This window comes from Diprion similis, chromosome 8, assembly GCF_021155765.1.
Source record: "Diprion similis isolate iyDipSimi1 chromosome 8, iyDipSimi1.1, whole genome shotgun sequence".
NCBI classification, from domain to species: Eukaryota; Metazoa; Arthropoda; class Insecta; order Hymenoptera; family Diprionidae; genus Diprion; species Diprion similis.
In genome coordinates, this window is record NC_060112.1 from 12,965,638 (window position 1) to 12,984,235 (window position 18,598).

Genomic DNA, 18,598 nt, shown 5'->3' on the forward strand with positions numbered 1-18,598 from the left:
CATTGACTGTGACGACGGCGTTATAGAAAACGCCGAACGTGATACGGAAGCATAATTTTTGCACATCATCGACAAGCATCGCGGATGATAGACGCGCGGCAATCCGATCTGCGAAGTGAGAGTTCGCCCGTGTTTGGTTGGAAGAACAAAATTATGTCCAAAATTTTGTTACCGCATCCGCCGAATTAAAAGATATAAAGTCATAGAAATTTTACGAATCCGCAGCAGTCTGTAAATGTAAATAATTGCTGATTTTCCACTTTCCTCGGGCTTAACTATATAACCTACTTGCCTATCATTGAGCAATTCAGTGTGCAGTTTCATAATGAAACGCGAGAAAGTGGTATCAATTATTTCTATCGACTTGCAAAGTGGCCAACTCTGCGATGCAATCGCATCTCGACGTTTCATCGAACCACTGCTTAACTAGTTGGGTGAAAAATTTCACCCTGGAGATTTCCGGCTGGTCTATATTTATACGGAGACTGCACGCGTTAGTTCCGTACTGCGTGGAGGATCGGGTCCATATTTCATTAGCCTTCCTTTTTTCTAGAGTTTAGTTGTTTTTCGTTTGTTTTTTTTTTTTGTTTTTTTTAAGTTTTTTCTCGACTATTCCCTGCACACCGGTTGCTCCGAATTAGACGCCATTAGAACCGTTTATTTCTAGGCAACGTAAGTTTTTTAGGTGATGTGCGATGCATAGCCTATCCCATGTATACCTAAATACGACTGAACTCGGAATGCTCGTCAGTTCTATACAGTCAGGTATAGATTTCCTCGCCTTTCTATTATCTTACACAGTTACCGTTTGCTGGAAAAAAGACTCGAGTCGCACTAGTATCGTAAGTGTAACCATGCAGTCATCTTCAATTTGTACACGTATGAATTTATAATTCAATCTTCTGCCTCTTTCTGCCTCGTCCCGTAGGAAGAAAAACATTACAGAATGACTTCCAAACGTAAAAACTGGCTAAACTCACAATCAGCAAACGCCATAACGGTACGACACTGTCTAATGCAGCGATGAAATTCCTCCGCGTTGTCGCTTTCGATCAATCAAAATTCCCGCCACTTTGCTAATATGGTCTATAAATAGTCCGACATGCGTAGAGCGAGTACAACCGTTATCTCCTAGATTCAAGTTAGTATGTATGGAAGAAATTTGTATAAATTGACGAGTATCATCGCGTCCGCAGAACTGCATGGCTTAACGCTTTTCCGAGAGGCGAGAAGCGGAGTTCACGTACATTCATAAGGTATTTAAAATATCCCGCCAAGAATCCATCAGTCAAGGTTGACCACCTTGTATAACTCGACAACTCTCATCGACTGCACAATACATTAGCACAGTGTGTAAACGCTCACCGCCTCAAGCATAACTAACACCAATAGCATCACTAGCAGCACCAGCAGCAGCTGACGGCTGAGTAAAAGTGACGCAAAGTGGTCAAAGACGTGCACACATCAGAGGATCAGAGCATTTCTCTGAACGTTAACGAGGTAATCGTCAACAAACCGCAAGCGAGATGAAAAAGGTGCTTCTCGTCTTCGGCTTCCTCTTTTCAATCATCGCGGTCAGTGAGAAGAGCCGCGTCTTGGCTGTCGAGCCGATATTGTCGACGCCCCTTGGGCGAATTCGAGGTGTTGTCTCTCTGGCTGAAAATGGAAGATCCTTCAACGCCTTTCTTGGTATTCCTTACGCCAGACCTCCGCTGGGCGATCTCAGGTTCTCGGTGAGTATTCCAACTTTTATCGTCTCGGGAGTTATTAGCAGGGACTGTAATGCGAGCGAACCGTGATGTCGCCTTCTTTTTAGTATGTCGACAACTTCATGTCGGACTAACGCGACCTGACATTGAATGTTCCAATTGACCGCCAAAAATAGTTCTACAGTAGTCCACATTGACCAATTTCAGTCGATTTTAATGCGACCAATTTTTCAGAGTGTATGACCATTGACACACTTTCAGCCACCCGTAACTCCGCATAGATGGAATGGGCTTTTCAACGCCACCAGAGACGGCCCGGTTTGTTCTCAGAGGGACTTCCTTGGCGACCCTTCGCTACTTATCGGTTCCGAAGACTGTTTATACCTCAACATCTACACGCCGAAGGTTGACTTTCTATCGAGTTTTTCAACGAAGAAATCCTGACGGTAACCCCTTGACCTTCCATTTCAGTTGCCGTCCGAACATGGCCACTACTCGCTTCCAGTGATGATATGGATTCACGGAGGATCGTGGCTCTGGTGGAGCGGTACGAGTCGACATTTCAACCCGGCTCGTTTGATGAACAAGGATCTGATATTGATAACGATCAATTACCGTCTCGGTTGGCTCGGTATTGAACGAATTTCGGTCATCTCAATCAACCGAATGTTACAGTCACGAAAGTTTTGCTAACACTGGTAATTGGCTTTCAAGGCTTTCTCAGCACGGAGGATGCCGTGGTGCCGGGAAACAACGGACTCAAGGATCAGGCAGCGGCGATAAAGTGGGTCAGCGAGAATATCGGGGCCTTTGGCGGTGATCCTGAGAGGATAACGGTAGCTGGCCAAGACACTGGAGCCGTCAGCGCGCATCTCCACATGTTCTCGCCTTTAACGAAGGGTGAAAAAACGCTCTTTCATCGCTTAATGTCCGAGTGAATTTCAAGCGCGTTATTACCGTGGCATGAACTTTCCTTCCAGACTTGATAACGTCGGTGATATCGCAGAGCGGAAGCGCCTTCGCACCCTCGGCACTTTCCTACCCAGGTGAGGCTCTGAGGAAAGCTAAAAGTTTGGCAGAGGCGAACGCCTGCCCGACGGAATCGACCACGGAGATGATATCGTGTCTTCGGAAGCTGGACGTCGAGCAAATCACAACATCTGACGCAATACTTTACGTAAGTGCATAAAGCGATAATCGCTATTTCGACCTCATCGCTCACGGAGACGCGAAATCGATTTCTCAAGGTGTGGAGCAAGCAGCCTTCGGTGCCTCTTAGAGCCGTCGTCGAGGGGACAGTGGAAGGTGCTTTCCTGGTTGAACACCCCGAGAGTACCGTGGAGAAGGGAAACCAAGCGAACATCTCGATGATGGTGGGCACCGTGCGGGACGAGGGCGCGGTGATAACGTCTCGTGAGTATGAGGAAAACACGCTTTCGAAATCGCCGATGGTTTTTTGATGTCACGTTTGGTTTCGGGGTGGGGGATGGATCTTGACCGGAATGACAGAAACGCGACAGTAAACAAGCGGTACCAGCCGCTATCTGGCTTTGAGAGATAACCCGCGTGGTACACGCGACTTGGTCAATTATCCGATGACCCGTGCTCTCGCGTAATACGCTGCATGCACGTTATTGTGGAGATAAACAGCCAGCCGTTGGGTTAGTACCGATTCAAGGCCGACGGGTGGAATCATGGGCGATTACGTTCCTTGTACGAGGAAAGAGAGAGAAGGATAGAAGCGTCGTCGCGGTGACGTCTTTCGGATCTTTATGTTTCAGCGCTGATGTTCGGGACAACAACGCTGTCCACGATAGCGGACAACTTCCGCACCGCATTTCCTGCCATCTTTGTTTACGAAGAGTATTACTCGGCGGAGGCAAAGAACGATATTTCCGATGCTATCAAAAGCCACTACTTTGGTGATGGGAGGATATCCGCCACCTCCGTTTCCGACTTGCAAAAGGTTCTTATACCTCGTTTCTGAGACGAACCGTCTATCGGTTGCTAAAATTTTTTTTTTTTCCAAACAATCTATTTCAGGCAGCCACGATGAGGTTGTTCAGCCGTCCAGTGAATTGGATTGCCGAAAAGCAACGAGTCAACAACACGATATACCTTTATCAGATGAATTACAGGTATGATATTATATGGGCAGGGCTAGCGAATCAATGATTTTATACAGTAACTTTCACCCAATTGAAAAGTGACTAATTGTAAATTAAGGAGCGAACCAATCGGAAGAGATTTAGCTCGTCATTCGCGCGGTGGCGTGGGAATCGTAATTACCATCGACGTGCACTCCCATGGCTATAGCACGTGTATATATAATACTCGAGAATAATCAGAGCTGAGTTGTGAATGACAGAACTGACATAGAGAGATAGAGAGAGAGAGAGAGAGAGAGAGAGAGAGAGAAGACGGCTCTACCATTCTCCGTCTCTTTTTCTCTTCGGTCATTGTAATACCGTTCGAGGACTAGCCATGCGTGGTCCACGCGTTATACAACGACACATCCATCGTAATCACAGCGGGTAATTGCAGCCTCCTTTTGTTTCATTCACATCCATTCGCAGAGGCAGTTTATCCTTCTCGAAAATATACGGAGCCGGGATTCTTGACATGGGAGTTTGCCACGGTGACGATTTGCTCTATTTATTCGATTTCCATTCTCTCTTCCGGCGGTCAATCGGTTCCACCGAGGAAGAACGAGTGATGAAGGAAACCATCACCGAGCTTTGGTACAACTTTGTCGCAACTGGGTAAGCGGAAAGTCACAGTACCTCATCAATTGTTTCGTTTCAACAACAACTTGATCCTAACAACAACTGTATGGTTGACCCTTGGATTTTTCGGCAGGAAACCGACGCTCGAAGTTACCGAACTTTTGCCGCACAAGTGGGAACCGGTTGACAAAACTGCCCAGGATTTGAACACCTTCTTCATCGATGGTCCCCAGAACTTCATGGTCATGCAACGTGTTCAGAATGCCGCAAACCGCCCTGACAGTTCCTTTTGGGAGAGTCTATCGATCGCCCATAACCCGAACTGGGACGTCTTTCCGCAGGTGACCAAAACTTCCTGGACAAACTATATCAAAACCGCATTCGCAAAGCTGAAGAGAGGAGTCAAGAGGCTCTTCGGTCAATCGTAATTTTCACGTTTGGCAACTCTTAGCTTCACACCTATTAATAAATCAACTCTGCCTGTATAATGTAATATGAATTTTACGTGTAGTACTTTATTTGAATAAATTTGATTCGTGCAAATTTCTCGAGTGGATGTCATACCAAGACTCGTTTTTCGTCCTAATTGTCTGTCGACCAATAAAGAGACGAAGAATTACCTGTTCACTGCACATCGATACTTACGGCGATATGTCACTGCTTTATAAGAACAGGAAACAGCACGTACACCGATGAATCACTTCCGGCCGATTTTTCATTTCGTTAATTACACCGCAGCGTTTAGAGGCTAACAAATTAAAACCAACTTATACGTGACCTGTTTGTGAAGAAAAATTATACCGAGTTCTTCTCAACGCTGTCGTTGATACAATTCTTATATTGTACAGTTTCCTCATCCAGTTTTTCAATTTTGAAAACAGTTCAATGTCCAAATGACATCTCTAATCTTTCCTATCGAATTCACAGTACTCCCAACACTTCCTTTTTCCAAATGAATCATCTCGCCGACGAGTCGGCGTCAAATTGCTCGAAATCGGTTAAAACCGCATGAAACCGCATGATCTGTTAGAAGTTTGAAGCTTCGAACTAGATATACCAGGATACATTACATTGAGTTGCCGAACGAGGCGCAGAGTTCGACGCTAGGCTTAGCATATCCTGGGTATCGTATACCGATGCATCTTTGGGCTGGGCTGGGCTCGAATCGGTATCCGGAACCTGATGCACGCGATACGGAAAGCGCAGGGTGGATATTATACCCCGCACAATGGACCTGAAGGGTCTGCAGGGGTGTGAGGAATAGCAGTGAAGGAGGAAGGGATTGGAGGGGAAGGGGAGGGGAGGAGGTTCGAACAGGTAGGCCCACATTATACGCACCTATAATGCGATGCACACATGCATCGAGCGATCAACCTAACCTAACATCCGAGCTGAGGGCCAGATGCGAGATCCGCGGGACCGGAAGAAAGCGTTTTTTACTTTTATTTCCCTCGTACGAAATTTGGGTCCGGGAGGCGAGGTAAAGGTGCGCGTTTCCTGTCCCGGATTCGAATTCGGGATCTTCCATCACAAGAGTAGGTATATATACAAGCAGTACATACCTCGATACGGTATTAGATTCCTCGGAGGGGGGCGGAATGGGGAAGGGGAGGGGGGCATGCATGCATACCATATCGTAGTTTCTGTTAGAACAGGAACTCGAACAATTAAACTGCACAATGGTTCGTGGTGAGTTCCTTTTCAAGATGAACAGGATGTGTCCCATGCGTACGCCTTGTCGTACTTAACGTCCTGTGCACCGCGCCTCCTTTACCCATTATCCTGCACCTCCTTCCGCTCCTCGAAGCCGGAAGCTGCACCTCCTCTTCTTCTTCTTCCTCCTCCCCCTCCTCCTCATCAACGCGGTTCCTGACCTAGGACGAGTTCGGTGCTGGTCAATTCGTCGTCCGCGTCTCTACGGTCCATCGCTTCGTTCCCGAGGTGACGGTGAGGGGGAGATGAGAGGGGGAGGAGGCACTGCACCTACGCGGCAGAATCCCATGGTCAGGAAGATGCAGCCGCCTCCCCCTACTCCTCATCCTCCGTCGTCGGTGTGCCTCAGCTGCTCGACCTTCCCACGCTGCTGCTCCTCTCGCCCTCTTCGTCTCGCGCCTCGTCCCTGCAAGGTCCTTTGGCCCGCTGCAGAGGCCAAAGGGAACCCGTGCGGGAGGACCGTGCATGGGCCTTTTTTTCCTCTCTCTTCTACAAGGAACCAAATGAAAGCCAACGGGTTACCGAACGCGTCGCGGATGATGATGATGATGATGATGATGATGATGATGCGGCTCCCGCTCCCGATGCACCTTCCGCGGCTCTCCGCGTCAGCTGCCCGCGAAACCAGGCATACTCCCACGCTTAAGGCCCAATTTATACCGGTAGACACCCCTGCAGTTTCGGCTTGTGTGCGCCCTGCATATATGTAATATGAAGGATGTATCGATCTCTGTGGTGGCGATTTTTCGGATTTTTATACCTGCATGGAAAGCGGAGATGAGCAGGTGCGTCTTATTTCAGGATCTTGACGGCTCTGCAGCCGATTATGCAATACGGATCAGCCTCTATTCCGTGGGAAATTTATCGATGTCGAGGTGATAGAAGCGTATGTAACTTTATATGCTTCTCTATTAACGCATTGCCAGAGTCAGAGGTGGACTGACGTCAGAGAAAATTAGAAATCATCACCAGTTGTGATTTTCGCAGGCTCTGTTACTAGATAGAAATATTAAAATACAATTACGAAAATCGCCTCGATAAGTTCACAGCGTTATAAATGACCACGAATTAATCTAATTACGTCGTGGACTTTGACTCGACGTGCTAACACAAATCTGTGTCGCAGATTTGACAATTGGCTCTCAGACAGGCACTTAAACAGATTTTGTTAATCGAATTAATTTAAAAAGATTAATTCCCGTTCATTAGTTTCGTTAAAAATAACGACTTGGGGTCTCTATCAAACACATCTCATCTGTAATCTGGATTATTACGTTAATTTGTTTCTACCACGTCCGCATTCGAAACACTTATAAGCGTATAACGAAAAGGTTAAAAAGGGTATCCCTGGTTAAGTGGGGCAAATGCCTCTGATTCGGGATCTTAATGTCATGAAAACGTTTGCCCAGCGGTTCATAACTCAATAAATAAAATGATGAAACTTCTTATTTTAGAGTTAAAAATAATATGTCGGTCCAATTTCGTTTTTTTAGCTCATGCGCAAATTTAAGTCAGATTCTTGGAAAAAATGTAATACTGGTGATAACTATAAGGATAAAATATTTTTATCCTCTTGTCCATTACTCTGTAAATATTTTTGAAGTATTCTTGACCTCATCGTCGATAAAAAATGTGAATCTTGGATATGAAGGTCAATGATAATTTTTAATAATAATTCATAAGTCGCAATAGGGGACAAAAGACAAATATGTTTACAAGGTGCACAGTTAACATTACAAGCACCGTTCCAGATAAGTCAGATTAGCCTTAACCTAAGGTTACCTAGTTTGCTGAAGGTGACACGAACAAGGATAATTTCATATAATAATTATATATTTATATATTTTTATTTTTTCGCTGATTGCGACATATGAATTGTCATTAAAAATTATCGTTAAACTTCATATTCAAGATTCATATTTTTCACAATACCTACTTCAATAATATTCACAGAATTATGGATAAGAGCATAAAAATATGTTATTGCCATAATTATCACCAGTATTATATTTTATCAGGAATATCTGATTTTGACTTGTCAATGACCTAAAAAAATAAGAGTCAAAAAAACATGATCGAAAATAGTGAAAGAGCGGTAAAAAGTTCAAAAATCGTCGTTTTCGATGGGGCGCACCGCTCACAAAAATATGAAATAATTCTTGGGGGTAATATACACCTAAAGCAATGAAATAACTAAAAAATTACTTCTTTTTTCGATTACCTTTCGAAATGTAACGATTTTTAACTCTTGCGAATTTTTTTCGGAACCTTGGGACTGGGCAATGCTTACCAAATTAATTCAGATAAAAAGACTTTTGGTAATAGATAACAAAGACCCATAATTTTTCCCATAAATATCCATTCACAATCAACACGTGTAAATTTCTTTCTCCTCGTTTTTCATATAAACATTTCAATGCCTCGCATCGTTATACATTATACCATCAGCTGTCGAATGAAACGAGAGGCAAATTTGCATATACTGCATTTGAAATTTGTCAGTATCCCTCCCCCCCCCCCCCCCCCCCCCCAAGCGTAGCTATTTTCACTCGTAAATGCCTGTACGCGTATAATTACGACACGTACGTGTGACTGCATACGGGTTACAGGATACGTTAGGCGCAAGGCTGCGTGGGACGGTTTCTGAATGCGTTACGATACCGCGCAAGGTGCTCCATGTCTGTAGGAATATTTCTACGTCCTCGGCAGTCACCGTCTCTCAACCTGTAGGCCATCATCTGCTCCGTTTCGGAGTGACGTTAAAATTCCACCCTCGACCTTCGCGGCGCTGCTGCAACTCTCGTCGTTACGACCTTACAGACACCCGCAGCATCTTAAGTGTCGTCGTCATTCCTGCGGTGTCATCTAATTCACCCAAAGTACGTCACGAGGCTCGACTTCAAAATTCCTCGCGCATATTTGCAATCGAATGTTTCATTAATATTTCAGCACGGATTTGCAACGTCGCAAAAACCCTGGGACCACCGAGGAAAGTAAAGCGTTGTTATAAAAAAATTCCTTATCCTTTTAGTTTCAATTTATAGAGTTTAATATTCGAGCACTGACGAGGATTTTCAGAAAAGGTTCAAATGCGTCTTGTTCAGAAAAAAGAATTTCTCAAATTACTAAAACGATTCATACGATTCAATAAACTGTCAATTATCATGTAAATAAGAAATGTTTGTTTGATTTTACATTACGTATTGTATTTGAATAAATAATGATTTATCTGTTTGATCTTTGTAAATTATTTACTCAGGCTGATAGAATTTGTTTTTTCTTTAAGTGTACGTCACTCGTAAGATCTAGGCGATAGAATGAATTACTGTTTGAAAACCTTAACGGCAACTGAATTCATTTCCGGAATTGTTAAGTATATAAGCGACTTTCTGAAAAGCGGTTGCAATTTAGTGGAAGAAAAGATATAAAAATTACGGAACAAGTTGGCGGCTGCAATGAAGTTTCAAACTGCTGCTTCGCTGCAACTGATGCGTTATACTCGATCATTTTAAAATGATTACGGCACAGTTGCGGGGATATAACAAGTTTCGCGAACAACAAAAAGTAAACTGCGGGAAGAAAATTTTCATACAAATCCACCAAACGGTTGAAGGGATAATGATACATCTTTAAAAACACATGTGTTATTCTTCCCCATATAATCTTAACCACGTACAACAATTGCACGTTGATCGATTTCCCTCAAGTTCAATACACCCGCCAGATCATCTTTTACATCTCACGTTTCAAAATTTCCGTTCAAAAATATTCACGGAATGCGTGGACGAAATTTAGTCAAAAATGTCCCAGAACGTCCACCAAAACTTTCGGATTGATTTGAACATTCTTTAGTATATGACTGAGTAAAAAAAATTAACAATTACAAATTAAACGTCGAAGTAACAATGTAACTGTTCAAATTACAAAAATTCGTGTCATATTCATTAACAGAAATGTAACAAATAACACAAATATGAAGTCGACTTACTGGGACATTGTGTTTAGGCAAATTTTTCTAACAGTGTATACAGAATGGGATCGTATGATAGATCATTGACGTTTGAGACAATTCCCTGCGATAATAATAAGAGAGAGGACCGATCGCGAGTCTCGTGAATGAATTATCAGCACCGTGACGTATAAGCCGCAACGTAAAACGATCGTTAGATCAACGCTCTGCACACGTTATTAGATTCGGTTAGAATCATTATTCGCGTCAGGAATCCGTGACGCGATCATGGACCCAAACTGAATGAACAATTAGTTACACCTACCTCCTATCGTCTCGTTCCCAGAAATTAAGACGGTCATTGTCTGGACCGATCCTTATGCATACCAACGTTGCGGTGTGTAATTAAAAATTCCTTAAAACATTTGGTTTTCTCAATTCTACATCTTATCTCGGATCGCAAAAATCAAATTTGCGAATCTTGCGTGCAATGTCATCGTTATTTACCCCCTTTCCTCGCATCCTCCTGCGGGAGACGAAGGCATAACGGGATTAGAAAGGCAGTTATCCGCGAACCGCAGGTTTTCACCCACATTCTGAATCCACGCTACTCTGCTCTCTCTCTTTCTCTTTCAATCCACACTGCACCGTCAACCCTTTGTGCGAATGTCCGTGGGACCTGGACGCACCAAAAGACCCGCACCTGGCCCGCCTATCGCCTGGGACCGGGGCCTTGCCCAATTCTTGGCCTTTTGTTTTTCGAACGAATTATAAACAAGTGGCCTCGATCTTGATGTTATTTTTATTGTACAGTGTCTTTTTTTCGTGCTTCGTCATCTTTTGTCCTATAGGAACGTTTTAGGATTATTTCTTTCAGCTCTTCACGCTGAAATTAATACCTTATGAAATTTTATTTCATTCGTTCATTGAAGAGTGTGACATTTAAGATTCGACAATTTACACAGCGTTTCATCTTTTCGGGCAAATTATGCTGGGTTTAGTTCGTTAGGTGGATATGGGATGAATTTCGTAACGTAATTCTTATACATAGATAGATGGTGTTATGATAGTATGTTTTTTTTTAAACAAAGTTGGATGGACTGATAGAGGATTGAAAAATCAGGCACCGTCACGTTTCAAAATTTCTTTCGCACTAACCCCTGAATTACCAGATTATAGATTGGGGTAATTTCTTCTCTCATAGACTTTGTTGTGCGTAAGTCGCAACTTTCGCAACAATTACATCATTGATTTAGCCGCGTCTTTTCCAGCAGCTATAATAGGTGCGAGAAATTTGCGACCTGATTGTTTGGCAATAACCGAGAACCGAGAGAGAGTAAACAACGGCAGAAAAAGAAGCGGAAAAACCAAGTGCAAACAGCAAATTGGAAACAATTATCGAAGTGGAATCGTGACGCAATGGGGCCCCAATTTCAAATGACTTTCACGGACCGGAGACAGCATTCGCACGGACGACCATGCCGAATTATATCATACCGGGAAACTTTCCCCTCCCCATCGAGTAACATCGTACAATTATAACAATGCAAATGATTTTAACGATGAGCTGTGAAAATCGCGGTGAATGACGAGCAAAAATTATTCACTCCGAGAGGAAACCGGACAAGCACCAGCTGGTGCCTTGTAACAATGAGAGGAAGCATTATTGCCGTGCAAAACGTTGTAAATTTAAATTTGGAAACCGCGGTAAAACCCTTCTCTGAATCGCCGTCCCCTTGCATTGCACCGTTATACTGCACGATGCCAGGTCGTCGAGGATGGCCGTAAATTACAAAGCCGAGGTGTCAACTGCAACTGGAAATCATCTGGTCACCAGATACCGCGTAAATTTCAATATCGGTGTAACTTCCGGGTCTCGATCAGGTGTCGTCCTCGGAATAATTTGCGTTTCCCCTTTTATGAAATTTCGTGTAGGTACGCAGTTGCAACCGTATCCTGTGCGTGTGTGTAAGACTACAATGGCCAGATATGGACACATGCGTTACAGGGATGCGTGTGCACACCATGCATAGCACGTATACCGAGTGTGCGCAGGTAGCCGAGGGTATAATATTGCACCCCAGCTCTGTGCCCGACGTAGCTCTATTGTGCTCTGAAAGCACCGCCGCGGGGACAAGTGACAGAAACGAGCGAACATGCAAATGACGGATGAATTTCCACCGCGTTGCTGGGACAGGGTAACTCGGTGCAGGCCTTATCGATCTACCGATTGACAGCGCGTTTGCAAAAGAAAACAAAAAAAAAATTAACAATATTTTCTAATTCTGCAATTCTGCAAAGCATATGCCTTAAGGTGTATGAATTTTTCTAGGAGTTTATGAATTTATAAGAATAAAAGATTCAAGATATTTAAGAACGACAGATAATTCTAATTTCTTGGATTTTTTTAAATTTGTGCGATTAGCTTCAGGATTTTGTTAAACGTCGGTTAACCAATTTCATTTGAATGGTTCTGCGAAATTTGAAATTTTCGCTACTTGGCTTTCGGCATCGTTCGTTAATTTTAATATTTTTAAATACTTGGAGTGTAATTGAAACGTTAAAAAATTACCATGCTGTGAAATTATATTTTGATGGAATTATGGATACGTTGACTTTTTTCTCAGACTACTTGTATACACGAAGTGCGCGTGAAAGATACGCAATTTCTTTTTGATCAAAATCAATATAATTGCAAAATGGTTCAGTTCTAGATCAGAAGCTTGCGTGCATATACCTAGAATCAGAGAATATCGTGACTTCACCTAACGAAAAAAAGAACTGGACTCTGATATCTTACCGAAGTTCATGGATCCCTATAAATGAAACCATACGTTCCTCCGAAATTTGTAAAAATTTGCAATGTTTTTTCAGGTATGTTTATAGGAATCAGTAAAATAAAACGGCACACTTTTCATTCCTAGATAATCGCAACAAATACACATGTACAACAATTCAAACCACCTTGTAGGGATTAAAGCGAAAAAAGCTATCCAAAAGCTACACCGATAGATAGAATAATATCGTATAAATTTGCCATCCAAGTAATCCCTAGGATTAAGACGAGGATATCACGTAAATATTGACCATTAAGTGTGCTCGTGCATGCACGTCAGTGACAATCACACAACGATTCGCGATCCTGTAACCATAAAATCAGGATTTTGCAAAATTTCGTCCAGGTATAAGGATCGGAAGAATCGATAGAGGTCCTCTGCGGGGTGACTGCCAGAGGCTATGCTTGCGTCGTCGAAAGCATCGCGGAGCATTGTAGGTACTGTAGTAGTATAACGTATACAAGGTAGGTACCTTGAGCAGAAGGTGTTCGACACTGCGAAAGTGTCTAGGGTGTGCAGATGGTAGAAATCTCGGGAATAAAGCTGAAGGAGGGTTGGGAGAAGGTTTTTTCCTCGGTCTTCGGGGGGTGGGGTATAGGGCCCAAGTCGGGCCCCAGCACCTGGTGATGTGGCTGGTGCAACAGATGCCCCTGTCCGCCGTCGGCCAGCCGAGCTCTATACCTGCAGCCTTGCGCCTCGTCCTGCACGCTGTGTTCGAGTTATTACCAAATCGTTGGTATTACCCGAAGCAATAAATGCCAATCCGGCATTGCCGCCGTCCGAAGTCGGGATCCAGGCAATTACAACGCGACGCCGAAAGAATTTATTGGACGTCGAGTGGACAACAATCGTATCTTTACCCGTTTCATACTTGTCTAGATGATTTTGCTTCAAGATAATCATCCGAACAAATTCACCTCATCTTCTTTTCTCTCGCGGAGATAATCTAAATTGGTTTCATACTTTGTCTTCGCTTGGATAAATCTGAGTCTCGTATTTTTTTTTTTCTTTTTTTTTTTTTCTTGCGGTACAAAGACGAGATAAACTGCTTGTCGAAACATTCAGAGTCAAGACTCTGATGTAAGTTTGAAGAAAAATTAATATCATTTTGATTAACACGTCCTTATGAAAAGCACTCACTATTGGGAATTCACAACGTTGAGAAAAAGAAATTACTTGACACAAAAGAAAAGAATTGTTTGAGTCAAAGAAATATTTTTGGTGTGATTGGCTTAAAAAAAAATATCAATATACATTTTGTTACTTGAGAATGAAATTCCACTTTATCTCAGCAAATGCCACATTTGTTTTTCGTAACTCGCAGAGAAATATTTTGTTGAATTGAGAACTTTTTTTTTCTCACACCGTGTAAAGATTCATCAATTTTTATCGTCATCCATTTCACTTTCCGTAGATGAGATAATTGAATGACAAAGTATCTTTCGTCTTATCCAGATAAATTTGTATTTCAATAATCTTATCTTCGTCTTACAGACAATAATGCTTATGCTAATTATGCCGTAAAACACTGATAATAAGGTGTTTTAGGTCTGTTTATAGATTTGATCAGATCCGGATTCTCTGATAACGTTCGAATTCTCTCGTTTGTTTATTGCCTATTTCGTTGTCTCACGATATTCTTTCCGAACAGAACGTACGCTGTAAAAATATACGACGTGAGGCACCTCCGAGTTGTAATTAACCTCTTGTCTTAATTAACGAATTTATAACAGCTTATACGCACCTACGTGGTATGCATCCATAATACACGTGTGCAGTGCGCGTTTGTATTCATATTCCACTTGTACGCCATTAGTCGAAAGAATTTCTTTCGATACAAAGTTCGTTGCTCCAGTACCGGGACCCACTTCCTTCGCTGCAGAACGTTGCCCTCGAGGGTGCCAGTTACTGCTTAATTTATTGATAATTACCCAGCAAATTCATGCATGCTCGGTCAATTAGCCACTATTTTCACTCGTTCTCCTTTCATTTTGCAGGATGCAAGTTTCACAACGCACGGAAAATAAACTACCGCTAAGAGGATCAAAATTCTTGTAATACTTGAAATTGCAGAAAGACGCGACAAAAATTTCGATTTCAAAGTTTCTGCGAAGGTATTGAAAATTCCAAGACGAAAAAATAACAGGTTTAAAGTGTGGAAAACTGTAGAAAATAACGTAAAGAAATTTATCTCATCACTGTACAAGCCGGAAATTGATATATTCCACACGTAAGCCTTGGTAGGTACTTGGAAAAGGGGAACTGCCTATGTCAAAATATAAGTCGCATTCAATCTCGCATGTGAATTGAATTATCGAACAATCACTCTATTGTTCAGATATGAAAATGTTCCAAGCACCTTGCCACTCGTCCCCTGTTTAAATGTACATAAGCCACATATTTTCTATGTACCGAATGTTATTTTGTATTAGAATTCCCAAAATATCGCTCACTTTTTATCCAGTGGCAAGAATTCCTAGATTGTTGTACGTAAGTGTACATGCGTGACCATTCGCGTGTCTCGCTCGAAGTGCATGTGTAACATGTATGTACACCGAGAACGTATCATATCTCTATGGGTTACCATCGTGCAATAAATGAATGCTGATGCTCTCACACTCGAGGAAATATTCTCTCTCTCTCTTCCTCGAAGAATTAAATTGAGTTACGTCAAGTTGGTCGGACCAGAGGCACGCAAAAAGTCTAGATCGCGTTCTGCACGATGCACAAGCAGGGGGAGCAGCCCATCACGCACTGACAAACGGCCCGATATGAGGTGTACATATACGTATAAGTTTAGATATGTGTGGGGTTCATTTGTGGCGTGACTGCCAAAAATACGCCCCTGCGCCTAATTAAAATAAGAATTAAAGAATGGGCACGATTACCGTCCCGCCGCGTCGCTCCTGCAGATGCTTTCTAAAGTCACCAGAGTCTGTTCCTATGCCATGCTGCATTATAATGCCTGTACGAAAACATTGCGTGCTTCCTTCCCGCTATAGACGGTGTTCAAAAATTTCCATTCCAAATATTCTCGCCACCTTTTCTTGTCGTAAGTAAATTTCGTTCAAAGACGTTAAAGATGTTAAATATCGACCGCGTACCCGGTCTGCATTAAATAACTCATGATATTACCGGGGTATTCACCCTGTCACAGGGAGTGGAAAACTTTCGGAACGCCCTATATGAGTGCACAAATGCTCATGGGGCACCTTCCATGTGGCGCGTTTCGTTTTTCCTAACATAAGCTGGAAGGGTTGAGCAGCCCTCCTCCTGACGCAGTTCCTCAATAAGGAACAACCCTCCGAAGTAGCAGCCCAGGAATTATTAATAATATCAACAGCGCGGGGCGATCGGTTATCCTTTTCCATCCTTTTTCCGTTCTCCTTCATTTTTTTTTTCGCCTGCTTTTCTTCCCTCCGGCTTATTCGCTATTTCACGTTTTTCCCCCCGCCCTCCCCCTCTCTCACGCTCGTTGTCTCTCTCTCTTTTCCGTAGTTCAGACATCGGAGGGTCTTGGACAAACAGGAGGAAGCGGGGAAGCAAGGCCGCCTTATGGCGGGACCAGAAGTCCCTCTATGATCCCGGGAGTCAGCAGTGCAGCGCGAACCCAAGAAGCCCCAACCGGCAATCTGGTGCCGTAATCTTGACGCCGATACCTTTCGAGTTCCAGTAGTCTTTTCAAATCTCATATACGAATCCACACCCCTTAATAACACATCCCGTGCATCGCTGTAATCCTACGCAATCATTGCTCTCCTCTGTCATCACTTGCATGGGACTCGACACGTTGTAGAAGGGATCGAAAACCAACAAAAGTATTCGTGATTTTCGTATAACACACGTCAATCGGTTGGAAATGTGTCGCAGAACCTGATCTTTAAGAGATCGTTTGAAAAAAAAGTATTGAACAAAAATGGCAAATCAATCGACGATTAACTGTGAAAAACTTCACAATACTGAAGAATAACGTCAGTGTAAAATTATTAGGGTAAGATTGGCTTTTTTATAATTATTGTAACGATTGTAGATCTTAGAAGAGAAAGAATAAACTTGCAATAAATAGAAATGAAAATTGACGAATCGTTTAGTATGCTGTTGAAAATGTGTTCAACCTGTAAAGAGTGCGTTGCGTGCGTGCGCGTGTGCATAGGTATGATACACGGGGTAAAAGTGCGTGGCGTTAATTAGAGACACGTGTACGGTTTGATTGGTAATTGAGATAAGCGAGGGGTTGTAAAAAGGGGAGAGAAACTGTGAGTGTTTGAGAAAAAAAGGAACGTAATATAAATTAATTAACGAGAATCTCGGAGAAGGTTTCTGAGAGGAATTACCGAAGGCGTAGGTCCTGCAGGTACTGCAGGAGATCCTCAGGTAGTCGTCGGTTGGCCGAAGGTATGGAGCGATTGCAGGCGTTCCTCAGGATCCAATGCCTCGAGGCTTCTCAATTTCCATCTGCACCCCGACACATAGACATACACGAGGGTAATGGCGAACGCGTCTTTACCCACCTCGAGCTCTCGCAGTCAGTAGGTGAGGCATAAGGTGGAAGAAGGAACGAAAGGTCTTTTAGGTGATGGGCAGAAGGATAGGACAGCTGCAGATGCGTGCACAGGAGGAACGGCCCGAAACCCGGGGAATCTTTTCAGCGTTGCCCAAGCCCGAAGAAGGACTCGCTGCCTTCCATTTCCTTTCTCTATTTTTCATCCCAGAATGCGTACACGATCAGCTCCCCTACGGGAATGAATTTTTGTTATTATATGAGAACATACCGAACTCGTATATTGTACGAAGATTCCATGCAAATCCGTATACGGCCAACGGACTCTGCCTCCATGCTTTGTATAACGTAAACGACGATTCTTCCTTCGAGAGGAGAAAACAGGGAATGAAAAGACGAAATTAAAAATTATTCCCCACGAGGGTAGTCTTATGGCTCCCTGTGATACTTGGCTAACAGATTGACAGACACCATAGGCTATGCAGGGGTGTGTAGAATCGTATAATCGTACATCAAAGAAATTGTGAATCGTATTTTTGAGGTTGGGTATCGAATACGTTTTTACAAGTTTACCTACCACTTTTCTACCTTTCAACATCGTTTGACAAACAATCAATTTACGATCATTGAACCTTTTTCACTTTTACACTTTTCCTTCTACTATATTATTTTGAAAAGAAAACAAAACTATTAACAGCGGGTTTGAGATTCGAGGACAAAAAGCTCGAAGCAGTATATAGATGACCATCTTAATGAAATTATTGAAATCGCATTTCAGCTTCACGAAAAGTGACCGTTTCGTACTGTCAGCACTCGAGAACAGCTCGTATAAAATTACTGTAACTTGAATTGTGATTCGTGCGTGGAAGTTGTGGGTTTCACGTTTATCCGCCGTTTGCAGTTGTCCGTCGTTTATCCAGTTTCGTTTAAATATGAATGCGATCGTTACGGAGAAAGATACGAGGATGTGTTTATTTTTGCAGGTGTTGAGAGCCCCGGGATGAAGAGCCGAGCAAGAGGAACTCGCACGATTTCACACGTGCTCTTTATTTCAGCCTCTTGCGTGGGTAAAAGCTCAATTTCTGAACCCCTTTTATTTTTAGTTGGCTTCAGTAGCTGGGAAAACGGGTGTTGCACCAGCGTCGTAATACGTGTCAAAGTAT

General features: G+C 43.0%; 1 protein-coding gene across 1 annotated transcript; it reads left to right on the forward strand.

Moving 5' to 3' along the window:
- The first annotated feature begins 1,174 nt into the window (after nucleotides 1-1,174).
- On the forward strand, nucleotides 1,175-4,978 carry LOC124409013 (esterase E4-like). Its single transcript, XM_046886398.1, has 10 exons — nucleotides 1,175-1,733; nucleotides 1,971-2,114; nucleotides 2,181-2,340; nucleotides 2,424-2,609; nucleotides 2,690-2,886; nucleotides 2,957-3,122; nucleotides 3,491-3,675; nucleotides 3,753-3,847; nucleotides 4,286-4,471; nucleotides 4,569-4,978. Exons 1-10 carry the CDS (start codon nucleotides 1,527-1,529, stop codon nucleotides 4,861-4,863), a joined length of 1,821 nt encoding a protein of 606 aa, XP_046742354.1. The 5' UTR covers nucleotides 1,175-1,526; the 3' UTR covers nucleotides 4,864-4,978.
- Nucleotides 4,979-18,598: the final 13,620 nt, after the last annotated feature.

Excerpts from the sequence above, each read along its gene's own strand:
- LOC124409013 (XM_046886398.1), top strand. The coding sequence starts at position 1,527 with ATGAAAAAGGTGCTTCTCGTCTTCGGCTTCCTCTTTTCAATCATCGCG. Across the intron at positions 2,610-2,689 it reads GTTCTCGCCTTTAACGAAGG|ACTTGATAACGTCGGTGATA; the intron begins GTGAAAAAACGC and ends CTTTCCTTCCAG. Across the intron at positions 3,123-3,490 it reads GGGCGCGGTGATAACGTCTC|CGCTGATGTTCGGGACAACA; the intron begins GTGAGTATGAGG and ends TTTATGTTTCAG.